This window comes from Podarcis cretensis (assembly GCF_951804945.1).
Source record: "Podarcis cretensis genome assembly, chromosome: 2".
NCBI classification, from domain to species: domain Eukaryota; kingdom Metazoa; phylum Chordata; class Lepidosauria; order Squamata; family Lacertidae; genus Podarcis; species Podarcis cretensis.
In genome coordinates, this window is record NC_137171.1 from 63,274,671 (window position 1) to 63,297,274 (window position 22,604).

General features: G+C 42.6%; 1 protein-coding gene and 1 long non-coding RNA gene across 6 annotated transcripts in view; one reads left to right on the plus strand and one right to left on the minus strand.

Moving 5' to 3' along the window:
• The first annotated feature begins 674 nt into the window (after window positions 1–674).
• LOC307211611 overlaps window positions 675–22,604 on the plus strand; it is a 35,688-nt gene continuing 13,758 nt past the window's right edge. Inside the window, exons 1-3 of one of the 2 annotated variants that reach the window (XR_013836532.1) lie at window positions 675–1,777; window positions 4,804–4,871; window positions 17,610–19,451. This is a non-coding gene — a long non-coding RNA (uncharacterized lncRNA). Of the gene's footprint in view, window positions 1,778–4,803; window positions 4,872–17,609; window positions 19,452–22,604 lie in introns of those variants that run through there. The other variant, XR_013836531.1, reaches the window with a different exon arrangement.
• The window catches only part of CAMK2A (calcium/calmodulin dependent protein kinase II alpha), a gene marked incomplete at its 3' end in the record, with an annotated part of 118,756 nt that continues 101,671 nt past the window's right edge, over window positions 5,520–22,604 (minus strand). For 2 of the 4 annotated variants that reach the window (XR_013836517.1, XR_013836518.1), the window contains 5 exons: window positions 19,460–19,535; window positions 17,336–17,430; window positions 16,058–16,286; window positions 14,599–14,694; window positions 5,520–11,989 (listed from right to left, as the gene is read on the minus strand). Coding sequence is in view for 2 of the 4 variants with exons in the window: in XM_079968259.1 (XP_079824385.1) it covers window positions 11,986–11,989; window positions 16,058–16,286; window positions 17,336–17,430; window positions 19,460–19,535 (404 nt within the window). Of the gene's footprint in view, window positions 11,990–14,598; window positions 14,695–16,053; window positions 16,287–17,335; window positions 17,431–19,459; window positions 19,536–22,604 lie in introns of those variants that run through there. The other 2 variants (XM_079968259.1, XM_079968260.1) reach the window with 2 other exon arrangements.

The window sequence follows — 22,604 nt, forward strand, 5'->3', positions numbered from 1 at the left end:
GCTGAAATGTAACTCCCAATATCGCCACCCACTGGCCATGCTTTTTGGGGCTGGGAGTTGTGGTTCAACAGCATCTGGAGAGCCAAATCTTCCCCCCACACCTGCCCTACTGGATCATGCCAAAGGCTCATCTAGACTGCAGCCTTAGAGACTTAGTGGGGCATCATAAATTGTAAAGCTCACATAATATCCTTTGTATAAGTATTCATAAGTTGCTGACCGGCCACTGCAAGGTGTTAATGGGTTTTGTCTCCAGAGAGCTGGAATGAAGGCACTATTAGGATTTGTAGTAACAATAATAGGCTATGTGGAAAAAAAACCTGCATATGATGTACACTGGGGTCACAATACCAAAGTGAGCAAAGAGTGGATTTGTGCGAAGGTGGAAGGGAAGAAGACTGAAAACTAAAAGCAGGTTAAACGCATAACAAGTCTTGATTGCAGCAAAATGAAATGTAAGTGGCAAAGAAAGAAATTAGTTGGTGGGCTTTGGGCAATGCCTTATTAAAGGAATTTTCACTGGCGGGGAACAAATTCCAAACAGCTTTTTTAACTATATAATATGGCACTTTAAAATCTTCATAAAAATACATATCACATAAACAAAATGAAGACTATAATAAATGTATTTTAACATTAAATGTGACAAAAATAAATTTGGCACTTACATTTCAGAGTAATCTTCTCTGACTGTTACTCCAGTATAGAGCAGTTTCATTCTTTGAGAACTTCTTGCTTCCGCTGTATCACCACAGTTTATGGGCAATATGCACATCCCCAGGCCACCACTTTCAATTATTGGATTTTTTTATTTTAAAAATCCTCACATCAAGCCTCATGCCTTGATAATAACTGAGTCCATTTTGATTGGCTGCCTCTTTTGTACAGCAATGCTGGTTAGATTTTGTCAAATCCTTCTGTAATTCAACTTCTTGTGAAGGGGGGAGTGATTTGCCCTCATTTTTAGGCAGTATTCTGTTTTGTTTTCATGCACCTCACCTGAGACTCAGGCTGCTCAGCTGCAGGCTGCCATTTAGGCCTTCCTGTCTCTCACACAGAGGAAGAGTGCAGGGAAGTGCTTGCTTGTGCTCTGATTGGCTCTCCAGTAAAATCTTCCTCTTGGCCTTTATTAAGATAGGGCAAGATATTTTGTTTGCAGGCCAGCGGGAAATTACTTACATACATACAGGATCTCTCTACAATCATGTAGACTAGGGAAGGGATTCAAGGAATGCACGGGATTCCCAAAGTAGATGAAAGCAAGTTAACTCTCTTCACAGTGACCTCAAAAGTACTCTCTCATTTATTATGTTGTATTTAGCAAGGCAGAGTGAGATTCTCTCCCTTCTCTCATTCCCTCTTAGCACTATGAACAATACAAAAGCCTGAGTATGGGGAATTTTCCCAGACTCTTTTCTGTCTGCTTCCAATTCTAAGAAAAGAAAATTATTGAAGTGGGCGTGTAAATACCTCCTCAAGTTTTCCTCACATTTAACACTCAAGCTTACGTCCCCCCCCCCCCCGCCTGCCCCCCCAGGCAGCCCTGTCATGTCCATCAGCATTCACAGCTCCCAGCTGGGCCTTTAGAGAGGCTTTCAATGAACTTTCTTGTCATGTTCCCTGTCTGGGGAATCTGAATAAGACATTTTGGAGGGGTCAGAGCAAAAAGAGCACCAGAAGGGGAGAGTTGGAGTTTCCTGAGAAGGGACACAGCATTGGCCAGAGGAGCCCATGTCTTCATACTGAATAAAGAAACTTGGTGAACACAAAAATGCACGTGAGGAGAATTCCTTCACTTTTTTAGATGTTCTATTAAAAAAAAAGCTTTGGCTTTTGGGTTCAGCTGCTCCCAAGGTCTGGAACAGCATGCCTCGACTTCCCTGAGGCATTGGCTTCATTGTGAGGCTTCCAAGAGAGCTCACCAAGCCATTAAATCTCTGGGATGAGGCTTTTAAAAATGAAACTTCCATGCCCAAAGGCAGCTACTCATGAATTATTCCCCTCAGCAAAAAGGGTGACCCTAGACCAGTGGACCCATTAATTAGCAATCCTATATTTATTTGCAATGCAGCAACAGGCTGTATACATACAGTTAAGGCTGCAGGACTGGGGGAAGCTAGGGGCCAAAAGATCCCTTTCTATTCAGTGTGTTCTATTATGTGCAGAAAGGACTCCAGTCAGGCAAATATGCTCTCTCCCAAGATCCAGTCACTCACCCAACGCAATATTAGGGCTCATATACACAGTTTAAAACTCTCCCATATACACACACGGTGTAGGAACAGTTAATGTATTAAATTTTATTTACACTCTTTGAATCCTTGAGTATAATTGCCCATCTCATTAAAAAAAAACCCACCCCCATCTCCCTACATGATTATGGCCTTTCTCCTTTGGTGCTAGCTTTCCACAGACAGGAATTTTAGGAGGGGGAACTCCACCATACAAAATGAAATAATCCCAAGAAACCTGTGCTGTGTGTCATGTTCCACACAGAGTTCCATTACTACAACTGCACAAACTTCCTCACAGTGAGCTGCTGACATCTTGTGGGCAGAGATAGTGTTGCACGCTTAACCTGCTACAGGTCAAACTTAAATCCTTTAAAAATGAAGGTGAGCAAGGACAGGTTGAAAAGTCTCTTCTTCACTCTCTTTCCTTTGCAAGGCTGCTTCTTCTTCTTCTCAGCCATCTTGGTTTTGGTCTGAGAGCTACATAGAAATTAAGTAACTCCCCTATTTTATTTTAGTTTTTCAGGGACATATATTCTTAGATGCAGTTGGGTTGCTTTTCCTCATTCTTGTATGACTCAGAGATCCTTGATATACACAATATTCATTCAATTTCATCTAGATTTAATTTGTAACCAGATATCCAAGTAAAAACACCATTGTCATTTAGCACCTCCTAGTGATGTTAGAATTCATTGATGTAAATAAATAATATAGAGGCTAATTTTAATCCTGATTTCTATATATTCTATATATTCTATAGTTGCATAATATTTTAACAAGGAGTTCTATAAGCATAGTGAACTGCAGTAGATATGGGAAGAGGATATGGGAACTATAAAGATATGGGTATCCTTATCTAAAACCCCTCTAAAAACAAAAATCACTCATGAAATTATTTCATCCATGTTACAGTCTTGTTCCTTGACAGTAACATCATTCAATTACAATGGTACCTCGGTTTAAGTACTTAATTCGTTCCAGAGGTCCGTACTTAACCTGAAACTGTTCTTAACCTGAAGCACCACTTTAGCTAATGGGGCCTGCCGCTGCCGCTGCGCCGCCAGAGCACGATTTCTGTTCTCATCCTGAAGCAAAGTTCTTAACATGAAGTACTATTTCTGGGTTAGTGGAGTCTGTACCCTGAAGCGTACGTAACCCGAGGTACCACTGTAATGCAGTAACATCATCCAATTAATGAAGGTTTTCTGTTAAATATATTTCCACCTGACTGCTTCTAAGACCTTCCTGTTCACCTTACAAAATGCCTTTTGGACATTTAGGCAGTACATGTTTCTGAAGGCTTAACTCTGTCCTTATCCAGAGAGTCATGCTTGAAATAGTGGGCTGTACATGCACTGCTATGCTCACATATCTGATGGATGATGTCAACTCTGCCCAACAGGTTGGGGGGTGGGGGGACAGATTCAGCAGTCATCATGAGTGGTGGTTAAACTACCTTTCATGCAATTGAATGGTAATTACAACTACTTTATGAAAAGTAGTTCAAAATGACATATAGTCGTACCTTGGAGGTCGAACGGAATCCGTTCTGGAAGTCCATTCAACTTCCAAAACGTTCAGAAACCAAAACGTAGCTCCTGATTGGCTGCCAGAAGCTCCTGCAGCTAACCAGAAGCTGCAGAAGCCCCGTCAGACGTTCGGGTTCCAAAGAACGCTCGAAAACCAGAACACTCACTTCCAGGTTTGCAGTGTCCAGCAGCCAAAACGTCTGAGTACCAAGGTGTTCGGGATCCAACTGTATTTTAAAACTATTTTTGTTTATCACTACTAGGAGGGGGGGGGACCTGTTATATAAACAACTGATCATTTACTATCATAATGAACATTGTGTATAAATCTCAAGGGCCCTTCCAGGCTGGTGTTTTTTGGCAGGTGCACCCTGCAACCTGTCACTGACACAACATTAGCGGTGATTTTTTATTGAACCATCCTCACATCATTTCACTTTGCTAGTTGTTCTGCAATGTGAACAACACTGCATTGTTGCCCTTGGGAGAGACACTCTTGCATTGTGGCACAACGAATACAAAAAGCTCTCAGACATTTGTGGTATGAACATTACATTATTTTCCTAGGAAACTACAGGACACACAGTAACAGGAAACAAAGCAACATGTTTGTCGTGAAACGGCCGCAGGGGCAAAGAGGATAGAAAAAGGTTTTGAGTATTACTGCACCAACACCATTGGCACAAATAATCACGAATGCACAGTAAACAAGATGTCTGGATGGGCCCAAGAGAATACAAAAGGAAACACTAAGAAGAATGCAGGCATGCCTGCAATTACCAGCAGAGGGTGTGGCAACCCTTCTATACTTCCTACAAAGTTAGCCGCTAGGGCCTTGCTCAGTTTGCAGCATTTCTAAAGGCTACGGTATTGATTATTCTGGCACAGGGATAGGAAACCTGTGCCCCTCCATAGGTTGCTGCTTACAGGCTGTGGTGGCTAATGCCCATTGAGACTGGTAGTGCTGATGGCAGGGAGACCCATAGGAGGCAGAGCCAAGGATAGGCCATTCTAATTTTGTCTCCATCCTCCTTTCTCAGATCTGCAAGGGACAACACTGAGGACCAAGGAAGAGGCTGATAAGGCAGTGTCACCCCTTGGAATGAATGTAAGTAAGAAGTCAGGTAGGGCCACATTCACACTACTGGACCAGCCTCCATTGCCAGCAGCTCAGCCTTGATCAAATAGTGCTGATGAATATTGTATTTTAGATTTTTGTTTTAATGTTGTGGCTTTTAGATTTTGTTAACCACCCCGTGCTCTGTGTGAGAAAGGGGAGGATAGAAGACAGTAGTCGTAGCAGCAGCAGCAGAGGTGTTGTCGTATTGCTGTTATTTTTATTATTCCCTCCTCAGAAGCGAAAGAGGGCAAGCTAGATCTTTGTGTGAAAAGATAACAAGGGACAGAATTTTAGCGGACACCCAACTTGTGTATATTTTAAAGGAATAAGCCTCCAAGGGACCTCCTTACAATAAACCTCCAGAGGTTTCTAAACCACCACCCGTCTTTCCATCCAAGTATATCAAGAAGCATAATCACAATTGAAGGAAACATCCCAAGCAGGAAAAAGCACCTGAGGAGTAGAAGACAGGCCCTAAATCACCAAAGAGGACGAGAACTTTCAGTCCTCCTTTCTGCTCTGCCCCTGAGTGTTGTATTCCAGATATGATACCCCTTAAAGACAGAAGCATCACAATGAAATAGAAAGTAAAACAGAGTCTGGGAGTCATTTAGTGACAATCAGCATTTTCCATACTCAAGAGTTTGTAGCTATTTTATTGCACTTGAAACACCAAGAATAAAACTGACAATCCCCATCTCCCCCACCCCAAAAATATAGCATAAAATTTTAGCAGTGATCATTTTGTTCACAGCCACAGCTTCAAAAAACTGGAACAATGAATCCAACACAGTCACACCGCTTTACAGGTCTGATTCACTTACAAAAGATACTGAAGGATTTTGGAATATTCCAGTCACATCAAGTTAACAAACATGAGAGGGACGCTCTCTGACTGTTTTGTTTGTTTACATTACAAAGCTGCTTTTTTTTCTTCCCTTCTTTTTTGATTTTTTTTTTTTTGCATTCATGTGAAATAAATATTTCCATAAAGATTTCATATATTTATATGCATATATATTTATATCTTTATATATATCTTTTTATATACATTTATACTTTCTTCTCAAACCACTTTTCCAGCTTCTCCCCCCAAATGTTACAAAAGCCAAAAAATTGTGCAACAGTTAGAAAAAAAAACAAAAATACCAAACTTTGCCTTCTCGCGGATTTTCCCTTACCAAAAAGGGGCAGGGAGCAGGACAAAAAGTGGCTGATTTGCAGCCATGCAAGAACTAAGGAGGAGGAATGGAAGCCATCCTAACAAAAAGGAGAACATGTGGCATAACTGAAGGAGAAAAGACAACTGGTATTCTCAGTTAGGTAGGAAGCAAAGTCTGAACATATAAGGCTTTGCTCATCTATCTGGAGTATATTTGAATATATTTATTTTTTCGTTCCACCAGCACAGTGGCAGCTGTAATGTACAGTGGAAAGGATTTCCTAGGAATCATTCTGTCACACATAGGAACCTAGGAAGCTGCCTCTTACTGAGTCAGATCCTTGCTCCAGCTAACTTCACTTATACTGACTGCCAGCTGCTCTCCAGGGTTCCAGGCAGGAACCATTCCAAGCCCTACCTGGAAATGTTGGGGATCAAACCTGAGAACTCTTGCAGGCAAAGCAGATGCTCTGCTACTAAGCCGCGGTCCTTCCCTACTGCTAACTTCATCTCTAGCTGGAAATTAATTTCTGGGATCAGTTGTGAAGTAGGTAAGATGACTAGACTTCAACAAGAGCAGGCTAACTTTGCAGTTGTTTTCGCATCAGTGGTAGAATGCTAGGTGAGGTAGCCCAGTTTCCCCCCACCTTGTCCAATTCAATAGGCATAAACTGTCCCTGATACAGGTATATCCCGATTCATCTTGAAAGTAATGAAATATAGAGATTACTCCTGTGCAGCTGTAGAAAATGCCAATAAATGCAGCACACCTTAATCCTGGTTCTAGATTGTTATGAGGAGTCAGGTATCCTCTTGTTGCTGTTTGTTAGATTTTATTTCAGATTAGTTTGTCCCTCCTTATCCCTCTCCTTCCTGGTTATTGTGCCTTTTATTGCTCTACACTGCTTTCCTATACATCCATGGTTTCTTTCTGTTCAAGACCGTAGATGAGGGATTTTTTATTTTATAAAATAAGCACAAATATAGATGTGCAGCCCCTCATGCACCAATAACTTTGATGTGGGATGCCAAAGGGGTTGAAATATTTTTGTGGGGTTGTGTAGAAGCTGAGGTTGTGCTGTGGGAAAGCCCCTCTATTCCACTTCCACAAAGGGTAGCGGAAGGTGTTTGTGAGGTTTCTATGGGGAATGGGTTGAAATGCACGAAAGCTTATAGTTGTGGTTAAAAAGGCAGGGGTACGCTAATGCAGGAGGAGGTCCAGGACAATGCTCTGGATAAGGGAAATAGCAAGATGTTTGAATAAACATTAGCAAAGGGCATTGTGATGGGAAAGGTTAGCATGGGTACCAGCAAAACCCAGTGTCACATTACTGGGACAGATTGTAAGATAAAAGTGTAAGCCATTTGCAGCACTTCCTCCCCAGGACAAACCATGACAAAATAGGCCTGTCCAGGCACAACTTCAGAATTTTTAACTGGTGTTTCCTCTTGGATCATATCACTAGGCTGTGAAAGGGAAGGTGTCACTGAACATTTGACTTGGCTGATGGTGACAGTGATGGTGATGAATAGTCAGAGCACATTTTCCAACAGCATCCCTTCTTGTTGGAATTCATAAAGCTCATATGGAGCCATGATCTTGTTTTGTGCTCAAATAGATGCTGCTAACAGCCTACCACATACTAGAGAGGAAATTCCAATTACATTTGTACCTTTCACCATCTGAAATCTGCCTCACTGCCTAAAACCGAGGGGCAAACTACACATTGTCTTGCAGGGGGTTGGAATAGGTGACCCTCAAGGTCCCTTTCAACTCTATGGTTCTCTGATTCTGTTTTATATTACACACAAATGCACACGGTGAAACCCTGCTAATATTTATAATGAAAAAGAAGCTTCAAGAGTCTATAGTTTTGAGTGTTGTACTAGGAGAAATGGAATGCCCTGGCAGGTGTTTTGTTGTGTTTCACCCACCAACACTACACACAAAACTGTTTCACCTCTGTGGGAATTCCAGGAGCGTTTACCCCCCTAAAGCACTTCAACTCTAAAGCACTTCAACTCTATTGTGGGGAGGATGGGGAGGTGGGGTGGCTTTGGGGCAGAAAGATGGAAAGCATTCCTTTCCCTTTACCATGCCTTCAAAATCCCAGCCCCTTGATGCTGCTTGTGGGTTTGCTACATGCATTTCTGTGGAACATGTACTGCCTTACTGGCATCTGTAGCCTATGGAACCAGAATTGCACTTGGAAGAGGTACCCAGGCTATGTGCTCCAGAAGTGATTAGGATTCATAGGCCAGTGGGCCTCCATGATGGCAGAGAAAATGCAAGCGTCCTTTATTGTGGAAGCCAGGAAAGGTGAACTGGTTTGTCTCTAGGTATTATGCCACTGATACGGAAGAGTAAAGGTGGGGTTTGGGGAGGTACAGACAATGGATCAAAATCTGGGGTACAATTGCTTTCATGGTCAAAACAGGGTTTCAGAAATGCCAGTGGCAATCAGGGCGAAGAATACATGAGAGGGCCTTGAAAAGAACTTCATGGTAGGAGGCCCCTCCTTAAAGTGCAGGTGCTTAATCAGATGTTTTGGGCAAAACTTTAATGGGATGGATTAGATGCCTTGTCACCTGTCAGGTTCCCCTCTTCACTGGAAGACTTGAGAGAAGTCAGGCTCTGCTAGGACAGACTCCCCCTTCTCTTTGAAAGGTTGAGGTTTAGGTTTGGAAAGGATGTCAGAAATTACGAAATATAAATTCAATGCAGGAAATAGTATTAATGTTGCCCAAAGAAACACAGTCAAGGCAGCTAATGCTTGACAGAATGTGTGCTTGGGAAACAGGAAGGGCCTCCTCATTCCTGAAGTACTCATCATAATACACTGGAAGCAAAAGCCCGGTGCAATGGGTACAGCCCAGACAAGCCAGGCTATCAAGGTTTATCAGATTCATCACCTGAGCAGAGGTTTTCACAGAGAAATGGGTCAAAAAATACCCAGTGGTCAGGAAATTTCAGTGCTGCTCAACTCAAAAGGAGAGAACTTCGTTGAAGTCCAATGTAAAATCAAGATATGTGAACACTGGCAGCTGAAAAATTAGGCCTGTAGTTATAGATATGTAAAGATGAGCTGCCATGTATGTTTTAAATGCTACTAGTAGGTGAGGATAATGAAACAAAAATGAAACAAATTGACTGAATTCCAAGTAATTTGAGTAGGGAAATGCAAACAGGTCCTCAGGTCTATATTTTTATGGCAAGCCCCCCTGATATGAAAGCCCTTCTCACCTCAGTATAATTTTTTGTATTCAGTTGAGCATCAAAAAAACTCCAATGATTCAATCATGTTATACTTTTTCTGTTAGAAATTGGAAAATGGTACACTGACAGCCCCTTCTGAGTAAAAAGCAAACTCCTGTTTAGGCAAATCAGATCCTGTCAAACGGCCCTCCTTCCCCCTTAGTCACTTCCCCCCCCCCTCATCTCCAATGGGAAGTTATTCTTGCACTTTGCAAAACTTGGCTTTATATTGACAGATGTCTGCCCTGCCTTACAAGATGGAAAGCTAAGCACTTCAAACCACGGAAAAGGCAAAATTACACCATTCAAAATTTACACAGAGAGTTTCCCCCACTGTTGTTGCTGCTGTTGTTGTTGTTGTTGTTACTGTCCCCAAACAAGCATGTTTGTTTGCTTTGAAGTACACGTAGCTGTCTATAAAGTTAAATGTCATGCAAATGAAGAAAGTGCCATTTATAAGTTCCCTTGGTAGTAGAAGTGCACGGTAGTTAATCTCACATCAAAGAGTAAAGACTTTTAAAGTTTCAAAAAAATAAAAGATAACAAGAAACGGAAAGACTGCCAAAAAAATTAACAACCATCACACTTCCCATACCTGTACTAGAAGGCAAGAAGGTGATGCCAAAAATAGAAGATCTTTCAGCCACTCCATATGCCATCAAAACAACAATGGTGTCAGGGACATACTGGCTTGTGAAGAACCCATTCCTGCATTCCTTGAAGATGACGCCGGTGTTTTTAAAAGCAGATGCTGTCGTTTGACCCCAGTTTGGAAGTTTCCTCAGTCTCTCCATTGGGTTCCTTTCATTAGGATGTGCGATTCTGATTGCTAAACCTTTCTCATGGCATATAGAGAGTACACGACCACAAGGAGTCCTATTATGGCGTAAAGCACTCTGAGATTTGCCAGAAGCCCACATCAGAAATCCTGCCCACATGTCCAGCTTATTGTGCCCTTTTGCACTTTCAAGAACAATTTGCCACAAAGTCAACTCCAAATGTAAACAATAACATATTAAGCCCCACCCACCCCATCCCAACTTCATTAAAAATCAGCCACAAACCCAAACAATTGATATTTCTAGGTATTACATAAAGATCCATTTTAGCAAATACTCAAAATCCATTTACGAAATAACACGGAAGGGTTTTGTTTGTTTGTTTTTCATATAAAAAGGCATGCGCTCAAAGTACAAGAGATAGCGAAAGGTTTCATTTTGTTTGTTGAAAGCATAATCAAAACGCCTCAAAGTGTCATTAGTAAAGCTTGCATTCTCTGTCTTTGCTGGAAAGTGTTGGCCTCTATTTTTATGTCAAATTGAAGGGGCAGTTCTGTTTCCATAGTGCCCGCATCTTCAATGCTGTCAAATTGCCTGAAGTGTGTATGTGGGAAATTGTGGGACTAAAAAGGTTCAGCCTCCCCTCTTCCTCTTAATGGTGAATCTAAGTCTTGAAGGGACAGAGGGAAAAAGCATGACTCAAAATCCTGCCAGAAAGGAGCAAAAGGCCAGTTCAAAGAAAACTGAATTCTAAACAAAATGAAACATCTAGGAGATCCTTACTAAGCTGAATAAAGGAAGTTCCTATGGTGTGCTGGATAGTGGCAGAAACTGCCTCAACTATATCACTGCATTACAAATAAGGTGAAAAATACCCTGCTGCCATGCTGAATTTCTAACCTATCATTTCATTTATTTATGTGCTCTTAGACACATTATAATGCCAATATAGTGTTAACAGTTTCATTTCATGCACGTTGAAAAGAGAAAGGAATTGTCATGAACCTCAATTGGTCCAGGCACACAAAAAGGTACGTTCTCTGGGAAGAGAAATGGATTCTGCATTTTATGCGCCATAAAGCCATATTCATCCCAGCAGAATTTTACTAGGCTTTAATGAATATAGGCTGATACTTGTAAGATTTTAACTTCACACAGAACAGAAGATGTAGATGTAGATATGAGTGACAGTGGCGCAGTATGAACTGCTCCGGATTTAGATACTGAATGGTGGCATAGAAATATTTAAAAATAAATAAAATGACTGAGGTCATGATCAAGCAAGAATCTTGCGTTGCATGTATGCTTATCGATCTGGAATTTAGGTAACGCAGGTAATACAGTATAAAAGTATTTTTGATTTTGGCTGAGATCATAATCGAGCAAGAACTTTGCATTGTGTGGATGGGCATCAATCTGCCATTGCAAGGAGGTGGCTTCTGATTCTGCACTGGAACATGCTCCCCTTTCTCTCAGGCCCCTTAAGACTTAGTGGAAAACAGCAAAGAGACCAAAATAAACCATGTCCTTGTGGGGAACACAGTTAATTTTAAGTACTGAACCAGGGTGGTTCCATGAGCTCTATGGGCAGTAGTGGCTGAAGGCTACCCCCCACATTGGGTTTCTCCTGTTAACCACAGAAAAGCTTTTTCATGCAATAGGGTGTCTTGCCCTGTTCTACTACAATGGCACAAAGTGGCAAAACGCAGAGCGTGTGAAACAGAAGGAGAAAAAGTCTATTAAATTCTTGGTTTATTTTGGTGAGGAGCTCTGTGTGTGAAAGGAATTCCAGCAAGAACCAAGGAGGAGAGTCAGCAGCAGCAGCCAAGTTCCCTAGGTAAAGGATAGCAGGGATCTTCCCTTTGTAGTGAGGCAGTGAGAAACCTGGCCTGAGGGGCTGATGCTTCAGCTGAAAAACACAAAAGGAAATGGCTTTTTACTCCACCAAAATGGTGATCTTCCCATCTGGTTCTCCCCCCAACGCCAGCCACCCCCACCCCAAATAATTACTCTTTTCTATTTGTGAAGCCTTGTCCTCCAGCTGGCATCTACCTCTCAAGCTTTGTGGCGGGGCAGGGGTGAAGGAGTGAAGAGCACGAGAGGACAAGAGATGTCCAGGAGAATGTAAAACATTCGGTCACACCCACACTGTACACTGAAAGCATTCTTTGGTGTCATGGCTTCGCCCCAGAGAATCCTGGGAACTGTCATTCATTAAGGGTGTTGAGAGTTGGGTTGGAGACCCCTCACAGAGCTACAGTGCCCAGCACCCTTAACTAACCACAGTTCCCAGGATCCTTTGGGGGAAGACATGACTGTATAGGAGTGCTTTCAATGTGTGGGGTGGATGTGATTCATGTTGAGGGGGCCCACCTTCTTTCCGCAACTACCACTACTACTTTTCAACAGCCTTGCCCTGAAAAGAGAGCAGCAGCAGGAGGAGAATAAGAGAAGAGCTGGGTGAGGGCTGCACCATCTCGGTAGCCGCTTGCACCCCAAACTACTAAGTGCCACCATCTCTCAAGGGGAGAACAGAGCATTCAGGCAACCCAAATGAAAAGAACAGGCAGGAGCATACACCTAGCCTCAGACAAGCATAAGAAGCAGTACGCCTCTTTAGTGCTGCTGAGACATCACTCTTGCAGTGCGAGCTGGATGGGGAATTAAAATAGCGGTTCCGTGTAGCACAGATCTTCCCCATTAGCATCCTGCAATGCCTATACACATGATGAAGGAGGAACAGGGCATGGCAGCTATTGAAAAAAAATAGGGGAGGGGAATTAATTTTGTTTTAAAATATTGGCTTCCTCCGCCCCTTTATGAACGTACATTCACTCTAGAGTACCAGTTAACTTTTTTTCTTAAATTCCCACATGCCACAAGGCATCTCTGAGAAGCAGGGGACAGAGGAAGGATTAGGCCTGCATTGCCTGACATACCATTTTAGGTGCTTTTAAAAAATGGTCCTTCCTTGTTATACTGAAGTGCAAGTGCAGCAAGGCATTTTCATTAGAATTCCAAGCTCTACAGCTGAGAGAAACCAGAAAATGATGGGAGGGAATCCCCTTGCTTTCACTGAGCCCCAGAGAGGCTTGTAAAATAGTGAGCAGTCTCCCTAACCCTCTCTGGCTTGAAACTGTAAGGAGCATCACAATGTCATTGTGGTTCCCTACCCCAAATTTGTGCATGCATCTATTGCTGTACATGCAGCAGTGCAATAAGGAAGTGTCAAAAATAATTTTTTATCCCTAAAAGTCTAACAGTGGCTGCACATGGGCAGAAGTGAAAGCCAGTTTAATCAATAAAGGTAAAGGTACCCCTGTCCGTACGGGCCAGTCGTAACCAACTCTAGGGTTGTGTGCTCATCTCACTTAAGAGGCCGGGAGCCGGCGCCGTCTGAAGATACTTCCGGGTCACGTGGCCAGCGTGACGAAGCTGCACTGGTGAGCCAGCACCAGTGCCGCACACGGAAATGCCGTTTACCTTCCCACTATAAAGCGGTCCCTATTTATCTACTTGCACTTAGGGGTGCTTTCGAACTGCTAGGTGGGCAGGAGCTGGGACCGAACGACGGGAGCTCACCCCGCCGCGGGGATTCGAACCGCCGACCTTACGATCAGCAAGTCCTAGGCACTGAGGTTTTACCCACAGTGCCACCCGCATCCCAGTTTAATCAATAGCTCTCTGCATAATCATGCTGAACAAGCTAGTGGGTCGTCGTCGTCCCCCCCCTCCTGTTCAGCTGGAAGAATTGCCAAAAATTAGATATGGGATGGGGGATATGGCAAGGTAACACAGAAAACACCAGAATGCAACCATCTGACAAAAATGTCATCTGGATTCTCTATGGTACCTAAATAAGGGAAGGATGGCAATTCTTCAGAAAACAGTTAGTGTGGATGCAAACAGGAAAAGCAGCTACCGCAAATAGGGTAGATGATTCTGTCAGTTTCACTTTTTCTCTGTCCCCCCCCCCAACCTTAATTTAAGTTCGCCACATTTCTATCAGTCTGTGATTTTTCTTTTTAAAAAGTCCTCATTAAGATTTGCTTGCATTTTAGTGCACATTTCTCCTAATATACATATTTGTGCAAGTAAATTATCTAATGCAATGCATTTTAGCATGTTGCTTTCACTAATATATATGTATTTTATGAACACTTGCCCCTAACAGACATATTTTTGTTCATATTTTCTGAACATTTTCTGAATTTCACAAGTGGGAATTACACAGGTTTGCACGACATTTTTCCTCCATCCCTAACTGCAAACAAATTTGTTTAAGCCCCAGCGGAGTGTGTTCTTGTACATCACCTTGAACACTTTTTTATTTAAGCAGAGAGGCAATTCATACAAGCAATGAATGAATGACTCTAACTTCAGTAGTAGTTTTCAACAGAGTGAGTAACCCCTATCACGCTGGCCACTAAGGGCTAGCTGTGGAGTCTCATCAAACCTGGACAAAAGATACTCTTCTCTGCTATCAGGGATGCCCATATGGAATCTTCTTGCACTCACATCAGAAACAGATGATCAGACACACGTGAAGTATCTGATGCTGGACTGTATCATTCCAGAGTGCAGGTAGGGGCTTGTGTGTTTGAATGTTCCCGCCTATTAAAAAACAAACAGTGTATACCCTTAACTTCATTTCTGCACCTTCGCACCTTGTTATCAAGAAGTTTAGAGAGTGATAAAATAACACAGTTTTTCCCTCTTCACTTTCAACTCTACCTTATGGATAATAAAGTTATTTTCATTTCTTTTGATGATTTAAACTGGCAGTGCATTTGTTAACATGAAATACGAGGATGCATCTCTCTTTACTGAGAAAACACCTATGACAGTCATAACATCACAGTAAGAAAATGAATGGGGATGGGGAGAAGAACGTGGGAGCCCCAATTCTGAATGACATCACTAAAAGTTGAAACTTCTAAACCAATATAAACCAGGTTGGGTTGGTATTTTGCAATTAATTTGGCATGCTCTGGCATTATAAATATCTCCTGTCATGTGACCAGATTCGAACATCATGTTCACAAATAATTTGACATGGTGAAATTACCATGTGAAAAAGTGACCTGTGAACTGGGTCTGAGAGAGAGAGCGAGAGAGAGAATGTTAAACTTGCTCTAACTCCAAGAACCAGTCATTAGACACTTCTATTCCAGGCATGTCATTGCCACCAATAAAATACCATTCTGAGCCTACCACATTTGGGGGGTCTTCTCCATTCTGGCAGCATGCACATGGATCTTAACAAATCATTAAACAATAATGTGTGACTGTAACTGGTGGGACGTTAAACTAAATATGCATGAATTGCCTTCAAATCTCTTGTAATTTAATGCCATGAATGCATCCTTGCATAAAGGCAAATGAATAATCCCCATCTGGGGTTCCCACTGTGGTGCCTGTGGGCACAACAGCACTCTCAGGCATCTGTCAAGGCCCCCTCCAATTTTAAGTTTTGTTTTAAAATCGTGGTTTGGGGCTTTTTGTTGTTTGAGGGGGAGGTACCTGCATTGGGGGGGTGTTGCATTTTTTTATTTAAAAAAATCTGTTTTATTTGTTGAGAGTGGTGGTGTAGGTGTTTGATATTGAGAGACGGGGGAAGGGGGGTCTGAGCACTGTCAGTTTTTCTTCTGGGAAATGTATTTTATTTTGTGGTGCCCACAACAGTTACTTAGATTTCCAAAAGTGCCCCCAGGCCCAACAAGGTGGGGGACCACTAACATAGATAAAAGTTATTTCAGGAAGATTTTGACCTAGCTACAAATATTGTTAAGCCATGCATAGATGTGTTACATTTGGCCTTCGCTGCTGTTCTTTCCTTCTACTGCCTTGCTTATACTCTCACCTTTAATTTACACTTATCTACTCCTGTTTACACTGTGGAAACGGAATATTCAGTTTTCAATGGTATGACAAGAGTGGCTTTGAGAGGGATCACCAAGGCCTGGGGATGACTTACTGTGGTAAGACAGAAGGTGCTCCAGATCTGTGGAAGTGAACAATTTGCCATTTGCCATCCCGGCGGTGCCAGATTCGGGTCTCCTCCGACTGTGCAGTGCGAGGGATCCCACTGGTGTCGACGTACTGCGTGATGCGGATGTAGGCAATGCAGGCAGATTCATCTCCCATTAAGTGAATGTGAGGGTTCAGGATGGTAGTGTGCACCGGTTTGCTGTTTCTAGACCACACTGGGGGTTGAGGGGAAAGCCAGTGAGATCAATGCTGCCTGCGTCTCCCCATAACTAGGACTCTTTATAAAATCATTGTAGCAACAAGGAAAAAGAAGGAGTATGCAGAATATTCTAGGCTTGTTTCAGTTTATGTCCCAATCATAGGGAGATTATTCTCTTAAAAATTCATTAAATTGCATTCACTGACCAGTTCACATTCTAAAAACTAAAAACATTGTTTGGGATTTCAACATTGACAGCAAAAGTACTGTAGCTTGCCAGGTGGAACAATCCCCCCTCCCCCCCTGTGTTGTTCTGTGGGGGGTCTCCTGACCCCCACCCCAGCCAGTGGGGATGGGGCACTGCGCAAGCAGAAGCCCTCAAACAGGGCTGGTGCTGACAGAGTTCATTAGGTGAATCCTGCTCATCCACTCTACATTCAACCATTTATGATTTGGTTTGAAACTTTGGAAATGAGTGAGAGATTAAGAGCACAAGCCTAACCAAGTCTACTTAGAAGTAAACCTTCAAATGCATACCTATAAGCTTACAAAGCTGACACATACTATTGGTCCATCCAGCCCAGCATGGTCTATTCAGACTGGGAATGACTTTGCAGGGCCTCAGACTTTCTTACTAGCCTTGATAAAGATATGCTTTTTAACAGGAGGTGTCAGCAATTAAATCTGAGTTCGTGCTGTATCTCTGATATACTGTCCTGCCCTTAAATGAATGTGCTAGTTCAGCCAAGTTGTTCTTATCTTTTCAGAAAGCTCAAAAAGAGATAAGACAAATTTAAGGGATGTTGGGCCTCTCTATTGCTGTGAACCAAAATGTTCAAAGGATGAAATTTCTCCTCTGACAAGCAGAATCTTGGCAGGTAACAGGATAGAAGATTCCATCTATATGCCTTCAAATCTCTTAACATACTTTATTTTAAAACAAACTGGTTGTAATTAAGAGGCTGGTCACTGGGCTAGAAGGCTGATGAAGTGACCCAATATTGCAAATATTTCCATTCTGATAAGAGAGTCAAAGGGCCTTTTGACAAGGCAGAGGGTGCTTACAGTTTTCAAAGTAGAATCTATGGAAATCCAACCCCTCCACCAGGTTCCCTAGAGCTTCTGGTTCAAAAGCTGTCATCCCAGGGTCACACATTTTCCTGGAAGAGCCCACGAAAGAACCAGGGTCAGGGTGGAGAGAGAAAAGGAAGTGAAATAACCTCATTGTCTAGTCACATGTCTTCATTCCTATGGATTTAACACCAATGAAGTTAACCTGTCTACGCAATACAAATACACAATTTATTTCTCATAATATATTTTAATTTCTTTTTCTTAGCTCTTAAGCATACCACTGTGCTCAGTGACATACTTCAATAGTTTCTCTGCTTCTTGGCCTGTGACCTTAAAGGACATGTTTTCCTCAGTTTTGAAGAGTGAGGGGCTGCAATAATTTCCTAAAGGACTGAAGAAATTGTCATTTTGATGGCAGGTTAAAGGAAGCATCTGTAAAATCCTCCTGCAGGATGGACAAGCTCCATGTCTCAGGTGCCCTTTATTTGCCCCAGAGCTTTCCCCGCAAAAACTCGCTCTTTAAAGCTCAATCGTAGCAAATGGCAATCCACGAAAAATCTGAATTGAAATTTGCTCTGATTTTGATGTGTTGGTAGGTGGGCTTTTTCTAGGCCCAGGTAAGTGTGAATAAACTCAGAGCAGTGCTGGCTCCCAATGTCTTTCCAAGCACGATCTGCAGGGCTGGTGTTAATAGCCTTGAATGGTTATGGTCTGTTTCATATTAGAGAACACTCCCTGCTCCTGTATGAGACCACCCACCAATACATCAAAATCATCTGACAGGTCTCTGCTTTAACTTTCATCTTTGTCAGAGGCTAGAGGGAAAACAACAGTAAGTAGCGCCTTCATTATGGAACGCTGTTTTCCCGAAGACTCGCCACATCAGCTCATTTTTATTTTTAGAAAGTTAGTTAAAAGACAAAAAATCCTTTTGTTCCAGTGGGCTTTGGGGAGGGAAGGTGGGAGGGTCGTTTTGTTGATTGTGTGAGCTGGCAGAGATTTTTATGTTTCATAAATCTACTAGGGAAGGTTCTCTGTCGACTCTTCCTTGCCACTAATTCGTTCTTGATTTGTTGCCTATATCTGTAATCTAATCCGATATTGCTTCATATTGTTTGTATTAATTGTTGTTTTATGCCATGCTGCTAACTGCGTGGGGGACTTTATGGAGCCATCCTTGGGCAGATTCAAAACAAATCAATAAAATATATCCAGCTTTCTTGAAGTTAGCAGTTCCAGTGTGCTGGCATCCTCCCTTAGTAAACAGATGGGTTTCAACTAGTATATTTAAAAATAAATAAATAGGTGAAAGGCACTCATTTAACCCATTACCCACAATGGAAATACTATTATAAATTACGGAGGTTAACTTTGGGTTCCTCATTATCTTGTTAAGCTTTAATGATTTAGTGCTAACTATTTTGAAGTTATGCTGAGATGAGCGTAAAGTAAGATTCATTTAGGAACATGGGAAGCTGTCTTATACTGAGGCAGCCTATTGGTTTCTCTCAGCTCTACCTGGGAAGGCCAGGGATTGAGCATGGAACTTTCCGCACGAAATGCAGAAGCTCCAGCACTGACCTGTGCTCCTTCCCATAACATTACCGTGCTAACTGGTTGATTCATAAAGACAGAAAGGGGTTTTGTTTGCACGTTTGTTTTCAAACAGGCCCTTCTTGTAGACAGGAGAAAAACAAACTCAGCAGCCTCTACTCTTCATCAATAAACCCATGCTTCTTTGTTCTCTTAACCAGGAATCCAGGGCCTTTGCTTGCTCACTCAGCAGTAATAGCTGCGATTTATCCTTGGCCAGACTGCAAAATGAATCCATCCATTTTAATTTTGATGGGAGATAATAATGACAGAGTGGCTTAGTATGAACAGAAGAAATGGAAAATACAAGTTCTTGAAGTCCATTTCTAGCTGTCCTTTGAAAACCCATAAAAGAAAACCACTAATTTGCTTGCCTTCAGAGCAACCTGACATTTCAAAACTCTTTTTCACAGTAAGGCCATTTGAAGGATTTCCTGCTAACCCTCTTCCTCCATACTGGGCCAGCTCAGGAATATACTTCGCTCTCTTGTTAATGTCAAGACACCCACTGGGCACACTCACGTGTAGGACTCAAAGTCCCCATTGCTTATTGCTTCAATCAGCTGCTCCGTCACCTTAATGATTTCCTGTTTTCGTACTGTTGGTTTAAGGGGGGGGGGGAGAAGGGAGAGAAAATATTGAATGTAAATAAGACAGTGAGAAAGGGCATTGTTAGAGCTGTGTGGATGTCACAGTGCTGTGAACCGCAGAAAGTGGTAGTGCACGTAGAACTCGACTTTCTAAAAATGCCTGCTTTCATTTTAAAAAGCACCTCAAGTTTCTAGTCCTTCTTGCTGTGAAGATCTCTGGGGCAATGCCTTTGAAAATCTCAGCAGGCGGCCAAGAAGATCAGAGGTTGAGGACAGGGCTTCTTTGCTTCTACCCTTCTCAGAACTACCAAAACTAGAAAACTGAATTGCTTGCATACAGAATATATTTATTAATTTTTATTTTTTTACGTACAGACAGCCCTGAATAGTCTGGCAGAAGGGGAGGAATTTAAAGAAAGACTTACTAGATGCAGAGATTATAAAAACGGCTGGGAAAAGATACTCCTCCAGAATGAGGAAGATTTAGAAATCTTTGGTTCTGTTTCTACCTTACAGTGGAAGGGCTGAGGGAAAGGCCAGCTCAGTATTTAGTGATTGCCTAGAGCGGGGGTGAGTCCATGCAGCCCTCCTGATGTCGCTGGACCACAACGCCTGTCCATTTAGCTATGCAGGCTGAAGGTGGCAGATTAGTTCCCAGCCTCGGAAGAATCAACTACAGGGCAAGCCTTACCATAAACACCTCAGCTGTGGTAGTGCTTGGCAGGTGACACACAAGCAGCCTTCAGAGGCATTTAAAGACATGGCTGGTGCTTTCCTGCCAGCCTGCACAGCTCTTTCAACACAGTGGCTGAGGCACAGACAAGCAATTACACCAGGCTTAGGGAGGCAAGGTTTTGTTGCTCAGCTACATTACACCCCAGCAGGGAGAGGAACTGGCAGAGGAAACAAATGGAGCAGCAAAGAGACCCTGGCAGAGGGGGAAGGATAGTAAGAGGGGGTAGAATGAGAACAAAAGGCATCAGTGCAGACTAAGGACTGAGAAGAGGCGGAGGAGAGCGTTGTTACAAAACGGCACCTTTCTTGGCGGAAGAGCAGCTTGTTTTCACTTTTGGCCACGAGTGAGTGCCTGCCACTTCATTTAAAAACAAACCTTGGCAGGGCAGGCTGCTTTCCTGGCACTCTGAGCAGCACTGTTAAAATAGCCATGGTGGTATCTCCTATTGTATGTGCAACTTTTTGCACAGTGGACAGTCTCAGACTATGGCCAGGGGGTGCGACAATCACATATGCAAACACGGCTCGCCAGTTTGTGGGAGCTTCCCACACCAGTAGCAGCATCTTCACTGGAGAGATGGCTCTGGACACACCAGTCAGGAGACCCACACAGGTGCCAAGTGGGACCTGTTGTATTCAGAGGCCTGAGACTCTTAGTGGCCTACAGCACAGCGAGGTTGTCCCCTTCTACTGGCCTGCTGTGTTTCAAGTTGCAGTTGCACACTGTACACACCAGAAAGGGGGCCGGGATGCCTTCACCTGATGTGTGTTACCTGTTTGGTTTCCCTGCCAAACTCCTATGCGTTAAGTTGTCATCTGAGCATGTGCAATGGTGGTCTCAAATGTACACACCTCAACTTAACGGTGATTGTAGCTTATGTTTTCAAATCAGATGGAAGCTGTTGTGAGGGAAAACACACCAAACAGCAGGATTTCTTTAGAAACTACTGGTTGTTGTTTTGTTATTATTATTAGTAATATTAGGGTTAATTGCAGGATTAGTATTAATTGATATCAAGCATAAAATGAATAAACGAATGACATGTTACAAGGTGCTCCCTTCTTCGGGCTTGTGTTTAAAAGCTCAAGATATGTGAGGAGGCAATTTTTTCCTTCCTTTAAGTTTCCAAAGGTTCAAAACATTGGTAAATATGTAATTTTGATCTCTGCATAGGGAAGCTGTTGTGGGGATGGCAGCTTGATGAGCTGAGAAATGCCAGATAGGGAAATAATTAAGCACACAGTATCCCAAGCCACTGGCTTCTCTGCCCAAAGCCTTCCTCACACACAAAAAGCCTTCCTCACAAACCTTTTCTTTTAAAAAATGGTGCTGGGACTCGTTACAGGTACTTGCATCTCACGTGCTGTTAGCCCCTACACCCTTGTGAACAAATGACTTGTCATGGGAGGCTGTGTGCCCCGATTATATGGGATTATTATTCCTGAAAGGCAGGCTTGAAGTAGTGGCTGTGAGGTTTACCTGGATCCCTGGGTCAGAATCTGTGTGGGTTGCTTGCAACAACAAAATATGAACAGCCTCTTTGTGCCTCCCCCCCCTCCCCCAAGGAATGAGAAAATGTGCCAAGTCAAGTTCCTCAGGTTTCTTTCACTGCCCTTCAAAAGATAGATGCTCTAAAGTTTGGAACAACAAACTTCTTTCAAAAACAAACACAGAGACCTCACCATTACCCTCCTTTTCACTTTAAAGAAGCCTTGAAGACAATACAAATTTTAGGATGCTTCTTTTCTGTCCTCCTTCCTTACCTCTGCTTTTTGTTGGATCTGCAAGAGGGCTGAAATCTCTTAGAAATCCAGCAACACATTCAGGGAACTGGATCTTCCAAAAGACTGTGCCAGAGCATTCCAATGTGCTTATTAATAAGGCTAAAATATGGGTGTCCTGTGGGTAGATCTAATTCCCTATACTAAAGAGACAAAGTGGTTAATGATAAAATGCGCAGGGAAGCCTTTCCTCATCAGCAGTGTTTCTATCATTTCATATTAATTTGCCACACACACACACTCCTGCCTTTCCTGTGGGAGTTATTCCCAGAGAGACAAATTTTCAATTAACTTTAATGTCAGGCCAAAGTCCATGTCCACAGCAGATGAGTTCCTTTCATTTGGGGAGACTTTACAAATTAACACTGATTTCCCAAGCTATTATGGGAACGCTGTGGCCTTGTCAGGCAGTAAGAAAGAGGCCTCACTAAGGTTCTTCCCAAAGACTGGTTTAAAATGGTGACAGTGAAACTACTTCCATAGAGACTCAGTGGAGAAGAGGAATGGAAAAGTCAGTGTTTGCCAAGTTGTTAGAAAAATCACAACACACTGCAAGCTGA